At 57.2% G+C, this 21,789-nt stretch overlaps 3 gene segments (V, D, J or C); all 3 read right to left on the bottom strand.

Moving 5' to 3' along the window:
* Positions 1–4,081: 4,081 nt before the first annotated feature.
* On the bottom strand, positions 4,082–8,171 carry LOC101531580 (immunoglobulin heavy constant epsilon-like). The segment is given in 6 exon segments: positions 4,082–4,669; positions 4,742–4,875; positions 6,614–6,946; positions 7,019–7,339; positions 7,417–7,740; positions 7,826–8,171. Coding segments are annotated over 6 exon segments (1,437 nt in total).
* Positions 8,172–15,321: 7,150 nt separating this feature from the next.
* Positions 15,322–16,873, bottom strand: LOC131478051 (immunoglobulin heavy constant gamma 4-like). The segment is given in 2 exon segments: positions 15,322–16,439; positions 16,602–16,873. Coding segments are annotated over 2 exon segments (264 nt in total).
* A 1,628-nt stretch (positions 16,874–18,501) lies between these two features.
* Positions 18,502–20,121, bottom strand: LOC101531340 (Ig gamma chain C region-like; the record flags this gene model as incomplete). The annotated part of the segment is given in 4 exon segments: positions 18,502–18,900; positions 18,986–19,315; positions 19,410–19,466; positions 19,665–20,121. Coding segments are annotated over 4 exon segments (1,167 nt in total), but the record flags the coding sequence as incomplete, so codon positions are not given.
* Positions 20,122–21,789: the final 1,668 nt, after the last annotated feature.

The following is a 21,789-nucleotide window of genomic DNA, read 5'->3' as shown; positions in this document are numbered from 1 at the left end:
AATGACTCCAAGCTCTGCCTTGCAAGGGATGGCAGGAGGCTCCTGGGCCTCGACTGCCAAGAACCTGGATCAGAAGGGCTGAGCCCCAGGGCAAGCTCCCGTGATTGGTTGGGGGCCTGGGGCTGCCCTCCTGAAGCCACGTGCGTGTGTGTGCACATGTGTGAGTATGAGGGTGTGAACGTTGTCTAGTGGACCTGTGTGTGGGTGGCAATGGAGGTCTGGGAGTATTCCTGAGGCTGTGTGCATGTGTGTGTGTGTGGGGGGGTAGCAATTGTGGCCTGGGGCCTCGCAGGGCCTGAGACAGCCCGCCCGAGGCTGTGTGCATGTGTGTGTGTGTGTGTGTGTGTGTGTATGTGTGTGTGAGGGTAGCAATTGTGGCCTGGGGCCTCGCAGGGCCTGAGACGGCCCGCCCGAGGCTGTGTGCATGTCTGTGTGTGTGTGTGTGTGTGTGTGAGGGTAGCAATTGTGGCCTGGGGCCTCGCAGGGCCTGAGACTGCCCTCCTGAGACTGCCCTCCCGAGGCTGTGCGCATGTCTGTGTGCGTGTGTGTGTGTGTGTGTGTGTAGCAATCGTGGCCTGGGGCCTCGCAGGGCCTGAGACGGCCCGCCCGAGGCTGTGTGCATATGTGTGTGTGTGTGTGTGTGTGTGTGTGTGTGTGAGGGTAGCAATTGTGGCCTGGGGCCTCGCAGGGCCTGAGACTGCCCTCCCGAGGCTGTGTGCATGTCTGTGTGTATGTGTGTGTGTGTGTGTATGTGAAGGTCTGACCGTGTCTGTCTGTGTGTCCTAGTGGGTCTATGTGGGGTTGGCTGTGGTGACCTGGAACCTGGTATGGCCTGGTAGGGTTTGTGGAGGGCTAGGGTCATGTGGTGGTGGCGTGACTGCTGACCAAGCATTTGACCAGGGAGCCCACTTGTGACTTTGGCCCTGGGAGACAGCCTTGTGCAGTCAGAGCCCCTGCTGTGGTGTCACACTGACCAGGATCCTCTGAGGGCCAGACCCCATGCAGGAATGACAGGAGTGACAGGCATGACAGCTGTCCAATGGGACAGAACACCTAGGACCAAGCTGATGGTTACTGCGGTTACAGGAAGTGGGTGGACACCACAGTGACCTCAGCCAGAGATCTGGCATGCCCCGAAGGTACGGGCCAATGATGGGCAAAGGCCAACATTCCTTGTCCTATCAGGACCCAAGCAGGGCTGATGCCAGCACCCATGTCAGGGGTATAAAACCTTTGTCTCCGCTACCCAGCTTGTCTTCCACTTGCAGTCCTCTCCTCTCCTGTTCATTCCTCCACCGCATGGGAAAGGCCCAGGAACGGACTTCTCTTTGCAAAATAAAGGCCTGTTTGTCCTTGGCTGGCATTTTCTTTCTCAGGTGATCAGCAAAGCTAACACAAGCAACTCAGTGGCCAGACCAGGGACATGGCCTGATGCCCTCACACCCAACCAATTCATCTCCCATAAAAACACTGGCATCCACTCTTACATATGGTCAGAGTACACACACTCACACAGTCAGGACACACACACACAGTCAAGACAGACTCACACACTGTTAGGGATACACACACACACATGGTCAGGGACCCATGTTCACACACGCATGGTCAGGGCATACACACACAGGGATACACACACTCACACAGTGAGGGCACACACATTCACATGTAGTCAGGGCACACACACTCACACACAGTCAGGGATATACACACACACATTTGGTCAGGACACACACTCACACAGGACACACACATGGTTAGGGCATACACAGTCAGGACATACACACACACTGGAATACAAACACACAGGACACACACACATGATCAGAGCACACACACTGACATGTGGTCATGGCACACACACATGATTGGGGCACACACACTCACACACATGGTGAGCAGCACACACATGCACATGGTCAGGGCCCATAGGAAGCTACCTGGAGCCTGTCCTGGGTAGCTGTTGGGTCTCTGCTGCCTGTCTCCTCAGCCCATACACTAGCTGGGGCTGCTTGGTGGGTATGGGACTGGCTAGTTGTGTTCAGAGACGAACAGTGGGGATGGGGGTGTGTCCCCACCTTGGTGACTGGCAGCTGAGTTCCTGGTACCTCTTGCGCCCCTGAGGCTGACAGCCTAGTAGGGGTATGGCACTGGGCTGCAGACCAGCAGGGATGTAGGCCGAGCTGGAAACCCCTCAGTGTTCTGGCCCAGGCAGGTCTGCATCCCCAGTTCCAACCCATTGCAGTCACAGGCACTCCCCAAAGCACACTAGGGGACTAGCAGTCCAGAGGGGTGTAGACATGGTGGGGAAGGCTGGGAGCAGGGATGCTGGAGCTGAGTGCAAGGGATTGGACCAGGGCAGGCAGGCACAGGATAGGGCTGAACTGGGCAGGCAGGGCAAGCAGGGCTGGGCAGGGCAGGGCAGGACTGGGCTGGCCTGGATTAGGCTGTGCTGTGTTGGGTTGTTGCTGTGCTGTGCTGTATTGGATAAGACTGGGTAGGGCAGGACTGGGCAGGGCAGGGCAGCCAGGGCTGGAATAGGCTGTGCTATGCTGGGTTGTTGCTATGCTGTACTGTGTTGGACAGGACTGGGCAGGACTGGGCAGGACTGGACAGGGCAGGCAGGGCAGGGCAGGGCAGGGCAGGGCAAAGTAATTCCAAATAATTACAGGTTAGAATTCTATAATTGTATAGATATTTCTTAATTTGGAACTGCCAATGCTATACGAGATGTGACTTCATAGAAAGTTGAAGTTAAACTTGCATTCAACTGTCCTGTGTGATGGGATTATAGCCTGATGTCAATGTTAATCCTTCCAATGTTTCTGTGCTTTTCAACTGATGTATGTTACAATTTTTGTGCAGCTCAGGGGAGCTTCATGTGTTCAGTTGCCTTTATCAAGTTAATTGTTCATAAATCTTCAACTGAAATGCTCAGATCTAATATCTCCTCTGACAAAGGTTTAAACCTGACAATTTGTTCACATCTAAGCTCTGAAGCTCAAGTATTCACATTGGGGTTTCCAACTGAATCCTGACACACAAGGTTAGGAGAAATTTTAACTGTCTTATGTTTTGCTGTCTGGACTTCAACAAAGAGAAGCCTTGAAGTGCCAGGTAGTACTGCAGACACCTGCTGGCTTTTGCCTTCTACCAGGGACCTCTAGATCGACCCCTGAAGAATACCCTGTTCTGTTGTCTCCTCTTTGCCGCTTTGCAGCATGAAGCAGCCAGAGCGGTCATCACCCCATCCCTAGCAGCAGTTTGGGCCCATTCTGGTAAAGACTGTGGGCAGACAGGATACAGTTTAGCTTCATTTGAAAAACCATGGCAATGTCACTGCTGAATCTGTGTGATCACAGACTTCTGTTTCTGAAACTTTTGAAAAACAACTAAAGGAAATTTCAGGGACTGTTCATGAGAAAACATTGCCAATGGCATTTCTGTCTTAAATCCCTTTAATAGTTAGCTACTTTTGCTCTAAATCTTGTTTGCTTATATTGCCTTTCTATAGTCTGGAGGTGAGTTTGGGACATGCAGTCAAAGCAATGCTGCAAAATGAAAAAGACAGGGGATCTGAAGGAGCTGAGTGTGGGCTAGAGGCTTATCATAAGCCAAGAACACTTGGTGTGATGGTTTCTCTTGGAGCAACCAAGTCCCAATGCTGTGGCTCCTTCCTATCTATCTCTGGTTGTAAGAAGGCCCCCCACCCACCAGGCTATCTCCTCTCTCCCCTTATTCAGGTTGGCTATGTTGCCCTTCCTTTTTTGGCTTTCTTTAAGTTTAATTAACACAGGAAAGCCAACGCTAGAGGCTCTTAGTTCCACCCAAGAGTGACTAACAGAAGCTTGTATATCCTCGCCTTTGTTACAAGAGCTTTGACACTCCGGCTTTTTGGGATTTAAAAGTCTATATGTTCTTAGACAAAGGGTGTCATTCTGAAAGCATGGATGATGGCAGCAGTGCAGTTTAATAAAGTCATTTCTCTATTAAGCATCTTCTCGTTGTCTGTTCAATCAATCCTGACAGGCAGGGCTAGGCTGGGCAGAGCTGGAGTGGGCAGGATTGGGCAGGGCTGGGTTGGGCAGGTCTGGGCTGGGCGTGGCAGGGCTAACCTAGGCAGTGCTGAGCTAAGTAGGGCAGTGCTGGACTGGGCAGGACTGGGCTAGGCAGGGCATGGCAGGGCTGGGCATAGCTGGACTGGGAGGGATTGGGCAGGGCAGGGTTGGGCAGGGCTGGGCAGGGCTGGATTGGGCAGGGCTGGGTTGGGCATGGCAGGGCTGACCTAGGAGTGCTGAGCTAGGCAGGACTGGGCTGGACTGGGCTGGGCTGGGCAGGACTGGGCTGGGCTGGGCTGAGCTTGTCTAGGCTGGGCATGGCAGGGCCGGACAGGGCTTGGCCTCATGCACTCCTGTGCCTTGGTCCAGGGGCTGAGATGGAGCTGGTGGATGGCCCTGGTGTACTTGCCATCAGGTGATGGAGGTCTCTGTGTTCCCCTACTGCCACAGGCAGGGCAGGGGCTTTAGGGAGCTGGAGACATGGGAGCAGGGCTCGAGCCTTCCCTGTAGGCTGCTGCAGGCCTGACTTAGGCCCCCAGGTGGAGGATGTTGGAGTAGTCATGGGAGGCGGGAGGCAATTCCGGCATCACTGCAGCCAAGACCCATTTCACCTAGGGGGAGGATGGTGTGAGCTTGGCTCTGCAGCCTCGTCCAGCTCCCATGCCTCCCTCGGCCACACCCACCTTGATGAGCAGGACGCTGGCAATGCAGCTGGTGCTTAGCAGAAAAAGGGTGGCAAAGACACAGGTGCTGGTCCATAGCCCGTCCAGCTCCTCGCTCTCGGGCCCCTCTGTACACAGGTCCTGGAGGTCCAGCTCTGGGGGGCCCACCAGTCAGTCAGCTGCCAGGTGAGGGGAGGCATCACTCCCAGGGCTTCCCAGGACCACTAGCCAGCCAGGGACAGATGGCTTAAGTCCCCTGAGGCCAAGGGTGGTCATTCCCGTCCTTGGCCCTCTCCTGCCCTGGGGCAGGGCTGGGCTGACTTCTCCTAGTGTCAGAAATCCTGCATTTTCTTTCCTTCCATTTCTCATGATCGCTCTCCTGGCTGCTGGTCACCTCTGCCCAGTTTGGGCCAGCATAGCTGTCATAGCACCCCTCAGGATGCCCTCTCTCCACAGCCCATCCCACACAGCTGTCACAGTGCCCCTCAGTATACCCTCTGTTTATAGACCAACGCACACAGCTGTCACAGCGCCCCTCAGGACACCCTCTGTCCAGTGCTCATGCTGCCCTCCCTATCTGGGGCCTCTTTAAGTGCACACTGAGGCCACCTTCACAAGCCAGCGACTGAGGGCCCCTACACATTGGTCATGGCCTTGTGGACTCAGGGCCCGGCCTGAGAGTCCAGAGTGGCCACACATGGCCTACTCTGAGCTGACCTGCCCTGGTACCCTCCTGCTCCTACCCTGGTGCTGGCTGCGTTTTTGGTTCCCAGAGATGCAGGTTGGCCATGGTCCTTGCCTGAGGCCTGCCCCAGTACCAGTGTCAGTACTGGCTGGAGTGTGAAGACGAGCCTGTCTGTAGATCAGAGGTGCTGGCTGGATGTGGCATGTGCTGCTCCTCCCTGGCAGGGATGTGGGTAGGGTCGAGAGCCTGACACATGGCTTTCCCTTGGTCCTACATGCTGAGGGGTTCTGTGCAGGGAGCCTGGGCCTGTGCTGTGAGCCAGATGTGTACATGGTGTGGCCTGGCCCCTCCAGAATGAGCCCCTTTGTTCAGCCAGCTCCTGGCTTGTGCTTGGTGGAGAGTAGAATGGGTGTGTATGCATGCCATGAGTGCACGCATCTGACTATGAATGTGCATGTGTGTGAGTGTGGATGCCCAGAGCGTGTGTGTTCACATCTGTGGACATGTGCGTTCTTGTGCGTGTGTACATGTGTGTACATGTGTGTACATGTGTGTACATGCAGCGTGTGACTGTGTCCCATGTTCATGTTCATGTTCAACTCTGCGTCACACTGACAGGGAGAGGCTAGACGGGGCAGTCTGGGGCTGCAGGAAGAGGCCATGAGGGGGCACTAGGCATGAGGCCTCCTGGGCTAGAGGAATCTGAGTGTATACCCTGTGGGGGTTTCAGGGACCCCAACATGCTCCAGGCCACTACTGGATAGAGGGAGCAGGACCACTGGATGCAGCCCAACTGTGGCAGGAGCATGATGGGCCATGTGGGGTGAGTGGGCTGCTGGCCCTTGTGAACACACAGGTGTGGCCAGCATGCCTGTGCCTGAGCGGGGCCTCACAGCTGCTCCTGCCCACAGGGTGGAGGCCAGGGCTGATGGCACAGGAGGGCCCGGCTCTGTGGCCCCTTTGTTGAGGGGTGAGCCCTGAAAGAGGCAGGCTGAACTCCATCTGGCCCCCACCAGCCCCTCTCCCTGGGATTCCCTCTTCTGCGCCGAGACACCCAACCCCTCAAGAACAGGCACCTAAGGGCCTGAACAATACTGGAGTGTTTATTGGGCTGTCTGCAGTGAGGTCACTGCAGCAGAAGAGTCTGGCCAGCCCTTGGCTTCTGCCCCAGCTGGACGGGGCCCCGGTGAGGGAGCGGGCTCATTTACCGGGCTGCCTGGACACGGTTTGCTCCAGGATCCTGGTGCCGGGCAGTGCCTCATGCACCACCTGGCACGTGAACCCGTTCCCCTGCTGCCAGTCGGTCCGGCTGACCTCCAGGCGGCTGAAGATGAAGTAGGTTTTGTTGAAGCTGCTGGTCAGGAGGGGCTCAGTGGTTCTGAACTGGCTACTGGGCACCGGCTGCCCGTTGAGAAGCCACTGCACTGAGATGTCTTCCGGGAAGAAGTTTTGGATCAGACAGGTGAGAGTGAGCAGGTCCTTGTTCTCTTGCTGCATTTCGGGTGGCATGAACAGGTGTACCTCGGGGGGAGCACGCCCACCTGTGGAGAGTCCAAGTCAGCCCGAGTTCTTCCCTGCCCCTGGCCTGCCCACCTGCCCGGCCGGGGGCTCACCCAAGCCCTTGAAGATGGACCGCACGATGGCCGTCGGCAGGTGGGGATGTGTCACGGTGCACGTGTAGGTCTCGCCGTCTATCCAGTCCCGAGTGTCCACTGGCAGGGTGGACGTGATGCTGACCGTGGCATTGAACTGCTTCTTGGCCTTCCAGGGGTCGGGGTTCACAGGCCCCCCGCTTTCCCGGGACCAGACCAGGCTCACGCCCTCCTCGCTGGCCAGGTCCACCACCAGACAGGTGAGCTTGGGTGACTTGCGGACGTACAGGTCGAGGGGACTAGGGGAGCTCAGGTAGGTGCTCACGCCGCGGGGTTCATAAGCTGTGGTGGGAGGGGTTGTGTGAGGCCTTGTCCACCCCTCCTCTCTGGGCCCAGGGTGCCTGGGCAGCATGCCTCACCTGTGCACTCCCGGGCATGGGCCTCGAAGAGCTCGCCCTGGTAGGCGACCCTGCAGGTGTAGGTGTGCTGCGATGCCCATTCGCCTTGGGTGACATTGAGCTCGCTGTAGGTGGATGCTAACTTGCCTTCCTGCTTGGGTGGTGCCGTGGATGAGAACAAGTTGGAGGCTTTCTGTCCGTCTACCAGCCAGGTGACCTCAATGTGTCCCGGGGTGTAGCCAGAGATGAGGCACAGGAGCTGGATGGCGTAAGTCGCTTTCTCCCGGGGGTCACAGGAGGAGTGGAGGAGCCTCACTGTGGGTGGTGTGAAGGTAGCCCTGCATGCTGTGGGTGGGAGGGGCAGAGCTGTGAGCCAGACAGGTCCCAAGCACACCAGGCAGGCTTGGCTGTCCGCCCCTTAGGCGCTCACCTCGGAAAGTCTTATTGGTGTGGGTTGTGGTTGGAGCATGCACCACGTGGCAGGTGAACATCTGCTTAGCCCAGGCGCCCATGGCAGTCACCTGGCTGATGGTGATAGACAGGCCTGAGTCCAGGGTAGCAGCTGGCAAGGTCACTTCAGTGTGGTTCAGGGTACCTGTGTCCCAGGCCACTTCCACTGGTCCTGGGAAGAAGCCCTTGACAAGGCAGCCCAACGTCACGTTGGCTGCCATGGCAGCTGACCCTCTGCAGCATGAAGTCAAGGGGAAGACAGAGGGAGCCTGGGCAGAGACTGGGGGGGAAAGAGAAAAGGCTGGGTCAGCATGGGGGGCCTTGGCAGGGATGAGGGGAAGAGGGCTGGGTCATCATGGTGGGCCTTGGCAGGGATGAGGGGAAGAGGGCTGGGTCAGCATGGGGGGCCTTGGCAGGGATGAGGGGAAGAGGGCTGGGTCATCATGGTGGGCCTTGGCAGGGATGAGGGGAAGAGGGCTGGGTCAGCATGGTGGGCCTTGGCAGGGATGAGGGGAAGAGGGCTGGGTCATCATGGTGGGCCTTGGCAGGGATGAGGTGAGGAGGGCTGGGTCAGCATGGGGGGCCTTGGCAGGGATGAGGGGAAGAGGGCTGGGTCAACATGGGAGGCCTAGGCAGGGACTAGGTAACAGGGCCCTACCCCAGCCTATCTCGGCTCAGCTGGCTTACGAGTGTGGTCCTCATGCTGGCCTCTGCTTCTTTCCACGCTGTGGGCCACAAGACCCCTACATGCCCTCTCAAGCTCTTGCTGAGTCAGACTGGGTTCCTAGGGGAATTAGCTCTGGGGGCTCTTAGGTGTGGCAATGGCAGGGGAGCCCCCTGCCTTGCCCAGAGCCCAGGCCCCCTGGGACCCCTCCCCTAACCCACTGCTGCTTGCTGAGGCTCTGTTGCCAAGCAGCTGGTCCTGTCTTCTTTTTTCTGGGCTTCCACAGAACTCTCCCCGGAGAGGGCCTCCACAGCCCTGCCACTGTGCCCTGTCCAGTTCTGTCCCCACGCTCTGTGTTCAGTGACTCCTGACAGGAGGTGTACAGCCGTGATCATGAATGGATGGGATCTGGGGCCCAGCTATGAGGCAGAGATATGGGCTATAGCATCCAGATATGGGGCGCAGCACTGCCTGGCTCAGCTGAGCCAGCTGCACCTGTCGGCTTAGCTCAAGGTCAATCGGTTCAGCCTTGCTGCACCCAAGCAGGGTAAACCTGCCCAGGTTACCTCAACTTCACTCAAATTTATTTATTTATTTTAAAATCTCATCTGGACACCACTTCCTGCTGAGCTAAGCCCACCCCAGAAACTAGCCATCTACAGAGCTAATTCTAGTACTGTTCATTCAGGTGAGCCAGATAGGCCAGTCCAGCACAGCCCAGCCCAGCTCAGATAAGGCCAGTCTAGCTCAGTCCAGCTCAGCTCAGCCCAGCTCAGCCTGGAATAGCCAAGCCCTGCCCGACCCAGCCCTGCCTGGCCCAGCTCAGCCCAGTTCAACCCAACCCAGCTCAGTCCTGCTCAGCCCAGCCTAGCCAAGCACAGCTCAGCTCAACCCAGCCCAGTCCAACCCACCTCAGCTCAACCCAACCCAGTAAAGGGGTAGAGATCAGCGCAGCCCAGCCCAGCCCTGCCAGCACAGCATAGCTCAGCTCAACCCAGCCCGACCCATCTAGGCCAGCTCAACTCAACCCACTGCATTCAGACAGCCCAGTCCAGCACAGCCCTGGTTTGCCCAACTCAATTCAGTTCATTTAAGCCCAGCTAGCCCAGCTCAGCCCAGCTCAGCCCAGCTCAGCCCAGCTCAGCCCTGCTCAGTCCTGCTCAGTCCTGCCCAGTCCTGCCCATCTTTGCCTTGCCCATCCCAGGCCAGCTCACGCCAGCCCAGCTAAGCCCAGTCTTGCCCAGCCCAGCCTTGCCCAGCTCAATTCAACTCAGCCCAGTTCACCTCATTCCTGCTCAGCTAAGCATTGCCCATCCCAGCCCTGCCCCCCAGCCCAGCTAAGCCCAGCTCAGCCAAGCTCATTTCGGCTCAGCCCAGCCCAGCTCAGTCCTGTTGTGCCCAACTCAATTCAGCTAATTTTAGCACAGCCTAGTTTACTTCAGCCCAGTCAAGCCAAACCCATCCCAACTAACCCCAGCTCCCCTCCAGGCCAATCCAGTTCAGCTCAGCTCATCCCAGCCTTGTCTAGCCCTGTCCAGCCCAATCCAGTCTAGTGCAACCCAGCTGAGCCCAGACCAGTCCAGCTTAGCCCAGCTCAGCCAAGCCCAGCCACGCCCAGCCCTGCCCTGCCCTGCTCTGCCCTGCCCTGCCTAGCTCAGCTCAGCTTTGCTCAGCCCAGCCCAGCTCAGCCCAGCTCAGCCCAGCTCAGCTTGGCTCAGCCCAGCCCAGCCCAGCCCAGCTCGGCCCAGCCCAGCTCGGCCCAGCCCAGCTCAGCCCAGCTCAGCCCGGCTCAGCTTGGCTCAGCCCAGCCCAGCCCAGCCCAGCTCAGCCCAGCCAAGCTCAGCCCAGCTCAGCCCAGCTCAGCTTGGCTCAGCCCAGCCCAGCTCAGCTTGGCTTAGCCCAGCCCAGCCCAGCTCAGCCCAGCCCAGCCCAGCTCGGCCCAGCCCAGCTCAGCCCAGCTCAGCCCAGCCCAGCTCAGCTTGGCTCAGCCCAGCCCAGCCCAGCCCAGCCCAGCCCAGCCCAGCTCAGCACAGCCAACTCAGCTCAGCCACATTGTCTACAGCAAGTTGAGGGCAGCTCATTCCAGGTTAATCCAGCCCAGCTCTGCCCAGCTCTGCCCAGCTCTGCCCAGCTCAGGCCGGCTTTGTCCAGGTGGGACAGCCCTGCTGTATCACCAGTAACGCAGGACAACTCCTTGCTGTCACCTGTGCCCAGGCCTGGTTGGTTAGAGTTTATTCTCACCCAGCCTGGGGCTCCGAGCTGTGTCTGCTGTGCCCTTGGTGGGCCTGGCCTGGCCCTGTCTGCGCCTGGTGGTATCCGTGGCCCCATGCTCTCCGGGGCAGCCTGAGGCTGTGTGTAGCTGTGTGCAGGAATGGGACAGTTGAACGACGCTCAGTGACCAAGGGCAGCGCAGGGCGCGCTCTGAATCAGGGTTCAGGCATGCACTGAATCAGGGTTCAGTGCAAGACTGTGCACTCCCCACAGTCTTGGGTACCTGAGGACTAAGTCCCACCCAGTGCATGTGGCCAGCAGTGCTGTCCCGTCTACCCCCTCCGGTCCCTGCAATCTTGGGTGTGTGACTCTCCAATTGTCCTTGTTATTTTTACGCCTAGGTGCTGGCTTTGGGGGAGGGGAATTGTGCCTCTATGCCCTCAGCTAAACTGAGGGTGGAAAACCCCCGGAAGTCATCTGCTCTCTCTTCTTGGGAAGTCGGTGGAGGACAGCAGGGCGTTGGGGGAGGGGCTCTCCTGCTGCAGGCCCTGACCCAGCACATGCAGGCATGGGAGTGGCAGGACCGGTTGTGGCTGTTGACTGTGCCCAGGCCTGGTGAAGGAGGCCCTGTTTTCTGCTGGGCTGTGGCACAGAACAGTGTGGTAGGGACCTGGCCCTGTGCCCACTCACAAATGCTGCCCTAGGCCTGGCTACTTAGCTGTCTGGTCAGTCAGGGAAGGGAGAGGCCTTGTTCATGCTCTATTGCCGGAGACCAGCTCCAGCTGACTGAGAGCTTGCAAAGGATGCGTGGATCGGCGAGACTATAAGAGGAAAAGATAAGACATGGACCACTATGGCTTGATGCTCATAATGGACAACTCAGAAAAGTTGCCTTCGTTATTTATACACAAATCATCACAAATCTTTGCACAATATCCAAGTGTTTCATTTTTACATCATGGTTAAGAAAATGCAAAAAACAATCCTAAAATATTATTTACTTTAAAGAAAACATTTTTGGCAAACCATTACTTATTGAAATCTGCAGTGACCTGGCTGAAGCCAGGAATTCCATGGTTGGCAGCACATGCAGTTACATAGTGAGAAGTGGTTTACTTATACTCAAAATTAATTTTATACTCAAAATCAATTTTTACTAAACACAAACTAATATTGATTAAAATATAAAGAGTACAGAATTAAAAGATTCTAAATGAAAGGATCTTATAAAAGCATATAACATAGGTTCTTTGCTAAATCTTATAATCAAGTCATGCATTAATTACCGTCACCTTCACCTAGTGCTGATTCAATTGTTTTTTGTTCTTTTGTTAAAGGGCAGTGAAAGGGATCAAGGCAGCTCAGCCAATCTACAGAAGGCCTTTACAGGAAACTTCCTTTTATCTATATAAACTGTTTTCTTTCCCTAAATATAAGTGCCAATATAAGACAAAAGTTTTTATAAACTGTTTTCTTTCCCTAAACATAAGATAGAGATTTTAAGCCATTTTGAGGGGGTTCACATTTGTTTCTCTTTAGAAGATGCCACATATACTTTTGCTTTCTGTGGTGAGAAACTAGAATGCGTCATATCATGTGTTGTAACAGTTCGAGGCGCATGGTAAACAAACTCTTTGTACCTCCATGATTGCCATCAATTGCAAGATATTATCAAGCCATTTCTTAAGGAAAACATTACTTATACTAGGGCAAATCCCAGGACAAAAGTGGGCACATAACGGGATGTTTGGAGACATTGTGGGCTCAATTGTACTATTGTATACTTTTAGCTGTGTGTCGCTTACGTCGCTAAAGATGTTTTTAATCATAACATGATTGATCAATTTGAGGTGTCATACCATTACAGGAATCATTTCACATAGCAGAAAAACAACAACAACACCCTCAGGAGAATTCTGTGAAACATCAGAGAGGTGATTGAGTGTCCATACAACGGGGTGAGGCAGCAATGAGGTGACCAGAGACATTCTGCCTTGCTAACCAAGGAGCAGTGCTCATCACACACCCATCATCCGACCCAACTGCATGGCTCCCCACACTCTATCATGCTGGGGTGGTCATGGGGTCAGAGTGGTGGAAGGGGGTGGGCATTGCAGGGGCACTGACAAGGCTTGGGCTAGCAGATGTCACCCCTGGGATCCTGGAAGTCTCAGCCGGCCTGTGCATGGCCCTGTGTTGTCCAGGCACCCTCCTACTCCCCCAGGCTGTAGGCTCCCCAGCGTGGGCCAAGCTGGGGCAGCGTCCATCTGGGCTCTGTGTTCAGCCTCTGCTGCCTGTGGATCCAGGGCCCTCTGTCCCTTCAGGTGCCAGCGAAACCCCTGCTCTGCTCCTCGCTGGGTGCTCACACCAAGCTCCATGCATAGTCTTTGCCTCAGCTGTTTCCTCCCACCTGCTGGCAGCCCTGCCAGGCGCCCAGGAATTGGCCTTGACTCCTCTCTCCCCTGAGGCCTGGCAAAACCACTTGGGCAGCCCTTTTGCCCTGCCCTTCCACCACTCTGCCGGGAGTCTCCCAGTGGTCAGGGTTGTGGCCCTGCTCCATGTCCTGCTTCCTGTGCTGTGGTCCCACAGAGCTGGACTGCTTATCCTGGGCAAGATTCTGCCCCTAACCCAGCTGTGCACTTGTCTGTGTGTGTCGTTGATGTCCATGCATGCATGTGTAATGTGTGTCTGTGTGTGCTGAGACCTATGCAGTGTGTGTGCTGAGACCTATGCAGTGTGTGTGCTGTGTGCCTGTGTGCCTGTGTATCTGCATGTGTGTGCCTGTGTGTGCTGAGATCTATGCAGTGTGTGTGTGCTGTGTGTATCTCCATGTGTGTCTCTGTGTATCTGCCTGTGTGTGCCTGTCTGTATCTCCATGTGTTTAGCTCCATGTGTGTGCTGTGTGCCTGTGTGTGCATGTATGTATTTGCATGTGTATCTCCATGTGTGTATCTCCATGTGTGTATCTCCATGTGTGTGCCTGTGTGTGCACGTGTGCTGAGATTTGTCCAGTGCATGTGTTATGTATCTGTTTCTACTTGTATGTGCACGTCTGTGTTGAGATTGATGTACTTGTGTGGCTTATGTGTGCAGGCTGGCCCAGGCTCCCTCCAGGCTGGTGTTGTACCAGTGAGGGTGAGGCTGCTGCAGGGGGTCCCCATGGCCCCCAGGCTGCTCCTGTCTTGACCGGGCTCCTCTGGGCTCTCAGCCCTGGTATGTTCCTCTGTTTTCTCCCTTGGAGAGACCACAGCCTGGGGTGGCCTCATCTTTCTTAAGGCCCCTGCCTAACCATGAAGGGGCCCTCTCTTCCATCCTCTGGTTGCAGTTGGCTGACATGGAGGAGCAGGATGTTGGGAAGTTGCTTCTCTGGGACCCCAGTGGGCACTCTTGGCTCCTGGAGTCCGGCTCAGCCCAGTCCAGCGGACACTCCCAGCTCCTGGAGCCCAACAGTCTGCATTTCCACTTCAAAGGCAGGTGTCTTTGTAGGCACCCAGGGGCCACGCTGTAGCTGCTAGTACTGTACTGGGCAGCACTGGCCAGTGCCCCGCCACCCTGCCCTGAGTGTGTGACTCCTCCAGCTCCCACTGTAGCCCTGGCCTGGCCCGAGGTATCCCGGCCTCCAGAGAAGTCCAGGCCTGGCTCTGAGCTGGTGAAGGAGCTGGGCCTCTTCCCCTGTGCTCAGGGGCCATATGTGAGGGCTGCATCCTCACGAGGCAGAGCCCAGTGGTGGCCCGTCCGTGTCAGCTGTGGTCGTTGCTCATGACCGTGGGTTGGTGAAGCACCATTCATGACTGTGAGCTGAGTCTCTGCCACCTTGTTAGCTGCCCCTGTCTGCATTGCTTCCATCCTTGTCTTCCTGGGTGGGGTTTCTCTCACCCCTCTCCAGGCGAGTGATACCCATGGGCCCAAAAGGCAGCGAATCCCCCATGGCCGCTTAGAGCACATGGGGGGTCTGCCTTGGAGGAACCCCACTGCTGCCCCTGAAGCTGCAGCACTGGCTGCCCCTCTGGGGAGGGGGTGGAGCCAGGACTGCTAGCAATGGACCCCAGGCTGAGGGTCTCCAGGGTTGGCTTGGGCCCCACAGAGCCAGGATGTACTGAGACAGGTAGCCCCCACTTTATGTGTTATGTTACTGGTTAAATGTTACTTGTATAGCATGTTGCATGCTTTGTGTTACGTGTTGTTACATGTTATGTTTCGCGTTACACCGTTACCTGCTACGTATTGTGTCCACGTGTTGTTATAAGAGTTAAATGTTATCTACTGTGAGTTATGTGACATGTGCCATATGCTATGCATTGTGTGCTGTGTTGTGTGACCCATTTTATTGCATGGGCTCTGACACGCACCCTGATGTCCATACCGAGCTCTCTGGCCCTGTGGACGGCCTTGGGCAGGGGGTGCTGTGTGCCATCTTTAGGGCTGCACTGTGCTTTGCACCCTCCTTGTCAAACCTAAGCCCCACCGTAAGGTCTGAGATTTGCTTTAGCTATCTCTTTTTCTTTTTAAAATAATTTATTTAGTTTTATTGAAAGGCAGAGTTAGAGAGAGAGACAGAGATATGCTATCTGCTGGTTCACTCCCCAAATGGCCGCAATGGCCGCAATGGCCAGAACGGGACCAGTCTGAAGCCAGGAACCAGGATTTTCATTCAGGTCTTTAAGGGAGTAACAGGGAGACCCCAGGCTGAGGTGGCCAGTGGCTGGGGTTCCTGTGCTTGTCCGTTGGTGCTCAGTCTCCACAGGGAGAGCTGCTGTGTGGATGGAACAGGGCATGCAGTGTCCAGTGGGGAGGATCCTGCGGGCAGGGGCAGGTGGAGGCTGCCCTGGCTGGTCGGTGGGGTGACAGGAGTGGTCCCAGGATGCTTCCTGTCAGACACTGATGATGCTAATGATGTCCAGGCAGGCGTGTACGGCTGTCTCCTGCTGGTGGCTCCTTCATGTCTGTAGAAGGGCCTGGGGTGAGCCAGCCCGGGCCTCTGCCACACCCTGGACAGGTTGCCCCTGCCCTGAGGTACACACAGCCCAGAACAGGGTTGAAGGGGGGCCCAGCTGTGCCCTCTTTGCCTGGTGCTCCTCAGTTTCTCCCTCTTCCAGGCAGTGCTGGCTTCCTGGGACCTGGTTACCTGACTCTTGCTTGTTCATGACACCATCTGCTGTGGCTTGTGGCAGGGTCTTTGTGGTGCCATGTGGCCAGGCAGGCTGTTCTCCAAACTGCCTCCTTGGAGAAGAGCCGGGACCCCTGTGCACCATGGTTAGGGGACAGGATACCCTGGGGGGACAGCCCAGCTTGGGAGCCTCTGTGGAGGAGCTGTGGGAGAAGCAGCCTGGGTCTCAGGCTGGGGTCCAGGGATAGCCCATTTGGAGGTTGGCCAGCCATGGACCAGGAGTGCAACATGTTCCAGGCTTCTGGAAGGCTGGGCAGCAGGTATCATCACTGGGGATCCAGAAAATGGGCTTAAACCCCATGCCCAGGAGGCTGGCGGTTGGACTGGCTCCAGGGTGGGTGGCCTGGCATGGGGCCTGATGCGGCTCCCTGCTACGGCTGCTATGGTGGGCACCAGCAAGCTTTTCCAGAGGTGAGGGTCCGGGGTGGCCATATCAGAGTGGGTATGCCCAGCTGGTCTGGGAGGTGCCTAGGCCCCCTGCCCAATCATGTTCCTGTAGTCAGGGGCGATGGTGCGTTTCAGGTCTGCCACAGATGAGAAGATCCACTTGACCTGCAATGATGGAGACCCGGGGTGAGGATGGAGGCCCGGGGTGAGGATGGAGGCTTGGGGTGAGGATGGAGGCCCAGGGTGAGGATGGAGGCCCGGGGTGAGGATGGAGGCTTGGGGTGAGGAGAGCCCAGCCCACCCAGACCACCTGTCAGATAGTCCCACCTTAAACAGGGTGACAGTGGCACTGTAGCACACGCTGAGCAGGAAGAGGGAGATGAAGACAGTGATGGTGGTCCACAACCCGTCCAGTTCCCCGTCCTGGGCCTCGGCACAGCTCTCGTCCAGCTGCAGGTGCAGCTGCAGCTCTGGGTGAGGAGGAGAAGTCAGTGTGTGTGTTGCCATGGAAGACTTGGGGGCACCTCCCTCTGGGGCTGGGATTCAGGAGGTCCAGGAGGAAGGACTGGGTAGGGTGGGCAGTGGCACCTGTGGGGAAAGTTCCCCAACTCCTCCCACCTGGGCTTGACATCTCACCCTGCATGGTCACCTGGCTTGCAGCTGTACCTCCTCTGCCTGCTGCATCTCTGCAGGGCAGTGGCACTGAGGTTGCCTGAGCCCTCTCCTGTCCCCTGGGTGTCCAGGCCCTGAGGCTCAAGGGGATGGTTTTGTCCATGTCTACTGTGACCTGGCCATGGGAAAGGGAAGCCTAGAGGGGGGTGCAGTGTGGGTGCCCCTTGCAGGGGAGCCTGGGCAGCAGGTGGACATGGAGGGGAGGCCTGGGGTGTTGTGTCCATATTAGTGTGTATGAGAGCTTAGGTCTGAGAACTGTATGGGTACCCCTGTGCCATCTCTCATGTGTTACGAGTGCATGTGCCCAAGTAAGGCCCCAGTGTGAGGTATGTACACGTGTGTATATGTGTGTTATGCATGCAGGTAACCCCAGACAAGGCCCTAGTATATGAGTGATTTACATGCGTGTGCATATGTTGCAGGTTCAGATGACCCCAAGCAAGGCCCCAGTGTGAGGTGTGTACATGTGTGTGCTGTGTGTTACACATACAGATGACCCCAGGCAAGACCTTAGTATGTGAGAGATACATATGTGTGTGCATGTGTGTTGCATGTTCAGGTGATCCCAAGCAAGGCCCCAGTGTGAGGCATGTACACGTGTATGTATGTATGTTGTACATGCAGGTAACTCCAGGCAAGGCCCTAGTATGTGAGAGATACACACGTGTGCACATGTGTGTTGCATGTTCAGGTGACCCCAAACAAGGCCCCAGTGTGAGGCATGTACATGTGTATGTATGTATGTTGTACAAGCAGGTAACCCTAGGTAAGGCCCTAATGCGTGAATGATTTACATGTGTGTGCATGTGTGTTGCATGTTCAGGTGACCCCAAGCAAGGCCCAGTGTGAGGCATGTACATGTGTGTGCTGTGTGTTACACATACAGATGACCCCAGGCAAGACCCTAGTATGTGAGAGATATGCATGTGTGTGCATGTGTATTGCACATTCAGGGACCCCAAGCAAGCCCCAGTGTGTGAGGTGTGTGCACATGTGTGTGTGTGTGTGTGTGTGTGTGTTGTATTTTCAGCGGACCCCTGGCAAAGTCCCAGTGTGAGGTATGCTGCATGTATGTGTGTGTGTGTTGAATGTTCAGGGGACCTCAAGCAAGGCCCCAGTGTGAGGTGTGTGCAGGATGGGGGCCAGCAGCCAGGAGGGGCTTCTTTGAATGGATCTGGGCTCTGTGTCCAGGTAGGAGTGTGAGCCTGTCCCTCCCCAGGGGCTGTGAGGCCTCACACGGGGGAGGCTGGGTGGGTGTGGGAGCAGTGCAGGGCCATGGCAGGCCTGTCCCTGTGTCCACGGTCAGGCGGCACTCTGCACACAGCCATGTGGGCTCTGGCAGAGGTGGGAGCTAGGTGCTTCTGCCTGCCCAGCCTGCATGTTGCTGGCCACAAGGAGGGCCTGGGGAGCCTGTGCAGGCACCCCTGGCTGAGTCCAGCTCTTGGGTCAGCCCAGGCCCCAGTGCTGGCTGCTCAGAGCATGAGACACCTGGGCCACCTGAGCCAGCTCAGGGCCTGAACAGAAGCCACTGCCTCGAAAGAACCAGGACAGCCTCTGAGGGCAGAGCTGGGCACTTTATTGTGTGCGGGTGCTGAGAAGTGCGTACATGGGATGGGGTTGCCGGCCAGCGCTCATTTACCCGGAGAGTGGGAGATGGACTTCTGGGTGTAGTGGTTGTGCAGGGCCTCATGCATCACGGAGCAGGTATAGACAGTGCCAGACTGCCAGGCACTAGTGGGCACCATGAGCTTGCTGTAGAGGAAGTAGGAACCGTCGCTGTCCAGCACGGGTGGAGTGTTCCTATAGAAGTCTTCTGGCTTTCCATTCTTCTGCCACTCCACCGAGATGTCGGGTGGGTAGAAGCCTCTGATCAGACAGGTCACGCTCACCAGCCTGTCATTCAGCTCATCCCGGGAGGGGGCCAGTACGTAGACCTTTGGCTCCAAGGCCTGCCCTGTGGGGGCAGAGGACAGCACAGGGCTTACTCCCGGGCACTGGACTCTCCAGCTGCCTGCCCACTCCCAAGCCCGCAGCCCCACCTCTGGCCTTGGAGATGCTCCTCTCAATGGGGGCAGGCAGTGCCTTGTTTTGCACTTTGCATTTGAACTCCTTGCCCTTCAGCCAGTCCTGGTGTGCGATGGGCAGGGTGCTGACCACTCGGAGTGTGCTGTTGAACTGCTTCTCCTTCTGTGATGGCCGGGCTGTGTGCACCTCCTGGTTGTTCACGTACCATGTGAATTCAACCTTAGGGTCATCCTCGCTCACGTCCACTACCACACACGTGACCTCAGGAGTGTGTGAGATCATGAGGGTATCCTTGGGCTTTGGGGGGAAGATAAAGACAGATGGTCCCCCTAGAAAATCAGGCCCTGTGGGAGATGGGTGAGAATCAGCACCAGGTGGCAGGGGTGGTGAGCAGCCCAGCCCGAGATGGCGGTGGAGCAGTAGAACACACGGACTCACCTGGGCATGGGCACGGGCATGAGGATGTGGTAGGGCATGTCGATGTTGAGCCTGCTGCTGCACAGAGAGAAGAGAGAGAGAGAGAGAGAGAGAGAGAGAGAGAGATAGTGGGTTACTGTGTCCTGGAGAGACTGGCCCATGGGGTGGACTCAGGCCAGGCCAGGCCAGGCTCCTCTGGAGTAGGTGGCCAGCACCTGGCTGTGGTGAAACACAGAAGCCCCTGCCCCGGGCCCACCTCCCAGTGCCCGCTCTCACCAACGATCTTGTCCACCTTGGTGCTGCTGGCTGGGTGGGCTATGTTGCAGGTGACAGATTGGCTGCTGGCTGGCACGCTCACTATGCTGCTCAGAGAGTAGAGACCTGAGGACTGCAGCACAGATGGGAAGGTGCGCACCCCACTGGTCAGGGTGCCCGAGTTCCAGGTCACGGTGGCTGGCTCAGGGAAGTAGCCCTTGACCAGGCAGCCCAGGGTCACCATGGAGCCAGCTGTGTCCCCACAGCAGGGGGCCAGAGGGAAGACAGACGGAGCCTTGGTCTGGACTGCAAGAGAGAGAGGGGCAGAGTGAGTCCTTTTCCGGAGACTCCTCCCTGGGGTCCTGCCTTCCCTGGAGTCCTGTCCCGGAGACTCCTCCCTGGGGTCCTGCCTTCCCTGGAGTCCTGCCCTGGAGACTCTCCCTGGGATCCAGGTAGGCCTGTTGTCAGGCTGAGGACATCAGGGGTCCACCTGTAGGGGTTGGCCGTGTACCTGTGATGTGTTTGCTCTGCGCACTCGGCTGCTGAGGGAATCATAGCTTGTCCAAGCCTGTCCCTCCCGCTCCACCCTCTCTCTTAGAAGGGCTTTCCTTCTAGAAGGTTCCTAAGAGCCAGCCCAGCCCCGACACTCCACAGCACAGAGGACACTGCCTATTTCCATAGGGGCAGTTTCCTGGCCTGGATGCCCCTGTTGGGCGTGCCACTGACACTGCAAACCCGGGCTCCCAGGCAGCTGCCCACACTCACAGGAAAATCTCCAGGGCCCGGCATGGCAGAGAGCAGCTCGGGCCTCATGCCCCTGCAGGCCCAGGCCCTGATGCTGGCTGGCTTGGCTGGCTCCCTGAGTTACAGTGACTCTGACCAGCTGTCCACACGATCCCCAGCTCAGTTTGCTGTCACCTGCATGGAGGGGGCTACCTGGGCTGTCTGAGCCTTAGTTGTCCTCACGGACAGCAGTGGTGCCGTCACTTCCCTTGCTGGGAACTCCATAGCCCCTAACGAGGTCTTCAGTGGGCACTATCGCCAGTGCCTGCTCATCGCTACATGGTATGGTCCCGGTCCCAGAAACCAGATCCTGTAACTACCCGCCGACCCCGCTCTCACTCCTGTGGAATTGCTAGCTGTTTGGGTCCTGGTCCCTGGCTCCTGGGCCTGTCCATGCCTGTCCGGCTCTGTGGTGAGCCCCTGCTCACTGATAACTACTCAGACCTGGTCCTGGATTCCCACGTGTCCTATCCACCCAGCCCTTCCCCTACCCTGCTCACTGCTAACGGCTCTGCCCTGGTGCTGGGCTCCTGGCCTGTCCCTGCTTGTCCAGCCCCGCTCCGGACCCTGCCCCTGCTTGTCCAGCCCCACTCCGGACCCTGCTCAGTGTTAACGGCTCTGGCCTGGTGCTGGGCTCCTGGCCTGTCCCTGCTTGTCCAGCCCCACTCCGGACCTTGCTCACTGCTAACGGCTCAGGCCTGGTGCTGGGCTCCTGGCCTGTCCCTGCTTGTCCAGCCCGCCCTCTGGACCTTGCTCAGTGTTAACGACTCTGGCCTGGGGCTGGGTGCCTGGGCCTGTCCCTGCTTGTCCAGCCCTCCCTCCGGACCCTGCTCACTGCTAACTGTTCTGGCCTGGTGCTGGGCTCCTGGCCTGTCCCTGCTTGTCCAGCCCACCCTCCGGACCCTGCTCACTGCTAACTGTTCTGGCCTGGTGCAAGGCGCCTGGGCCTGTCCCTGCTTGTCCAGCCCGCCCTCCGGGCCCTGCTCACTGCTAGCTGTTCTGGCCTGGTGCTGGGCTCCTGGGCCTGTCCCTGCTTGTCCAGCCCGCCCTCCGGACCCTGCTCACTGCTAACGGCTCTGGCCTGGTGCTGGGCGCCTGGGCCTGTCCCTGCTTGTCCAGCCCTCCCTCCGGGCCCTGCTGAACTGGTAGCTGTTATCCCTGGCAGGCTCCAGAGCCTGTCCCTCTCTCTCTAGTCTTCCCTGCAGCCATGATCACTGCTAGCTGTTCTGGCCCTGGTCCCAGGCTCCTGTGTCTGTTTCTACTTGTGCAGCCCTCCCTGCAGTCCCTGCTCATCTGTAGCTGCTCTGGCACTGGCCTGTTCCTGCACGTCCAGCCTTCCCTCTAACCCCTGCTGAACCGCTAG

The sequence above is a fragment of the Ochotona princeps genome, chromosome 26 (assembly GCF_030435755.1).
Source record: "Ochotona princeps isolate mOchPri1 chromosome 26, mOchPri1.hap1, whole genome shotgun sequence".
NCBI lineage: Eukaryota > Metazoa > Chordata > Mammalia > Lagomorpha > Ochotonidae > Ochotona > Ochotona princeps.
Note: the sequence above shows the minus strand (reverse complement) of the source record. Positions and strands in the feature narration are given on the sequence as shown.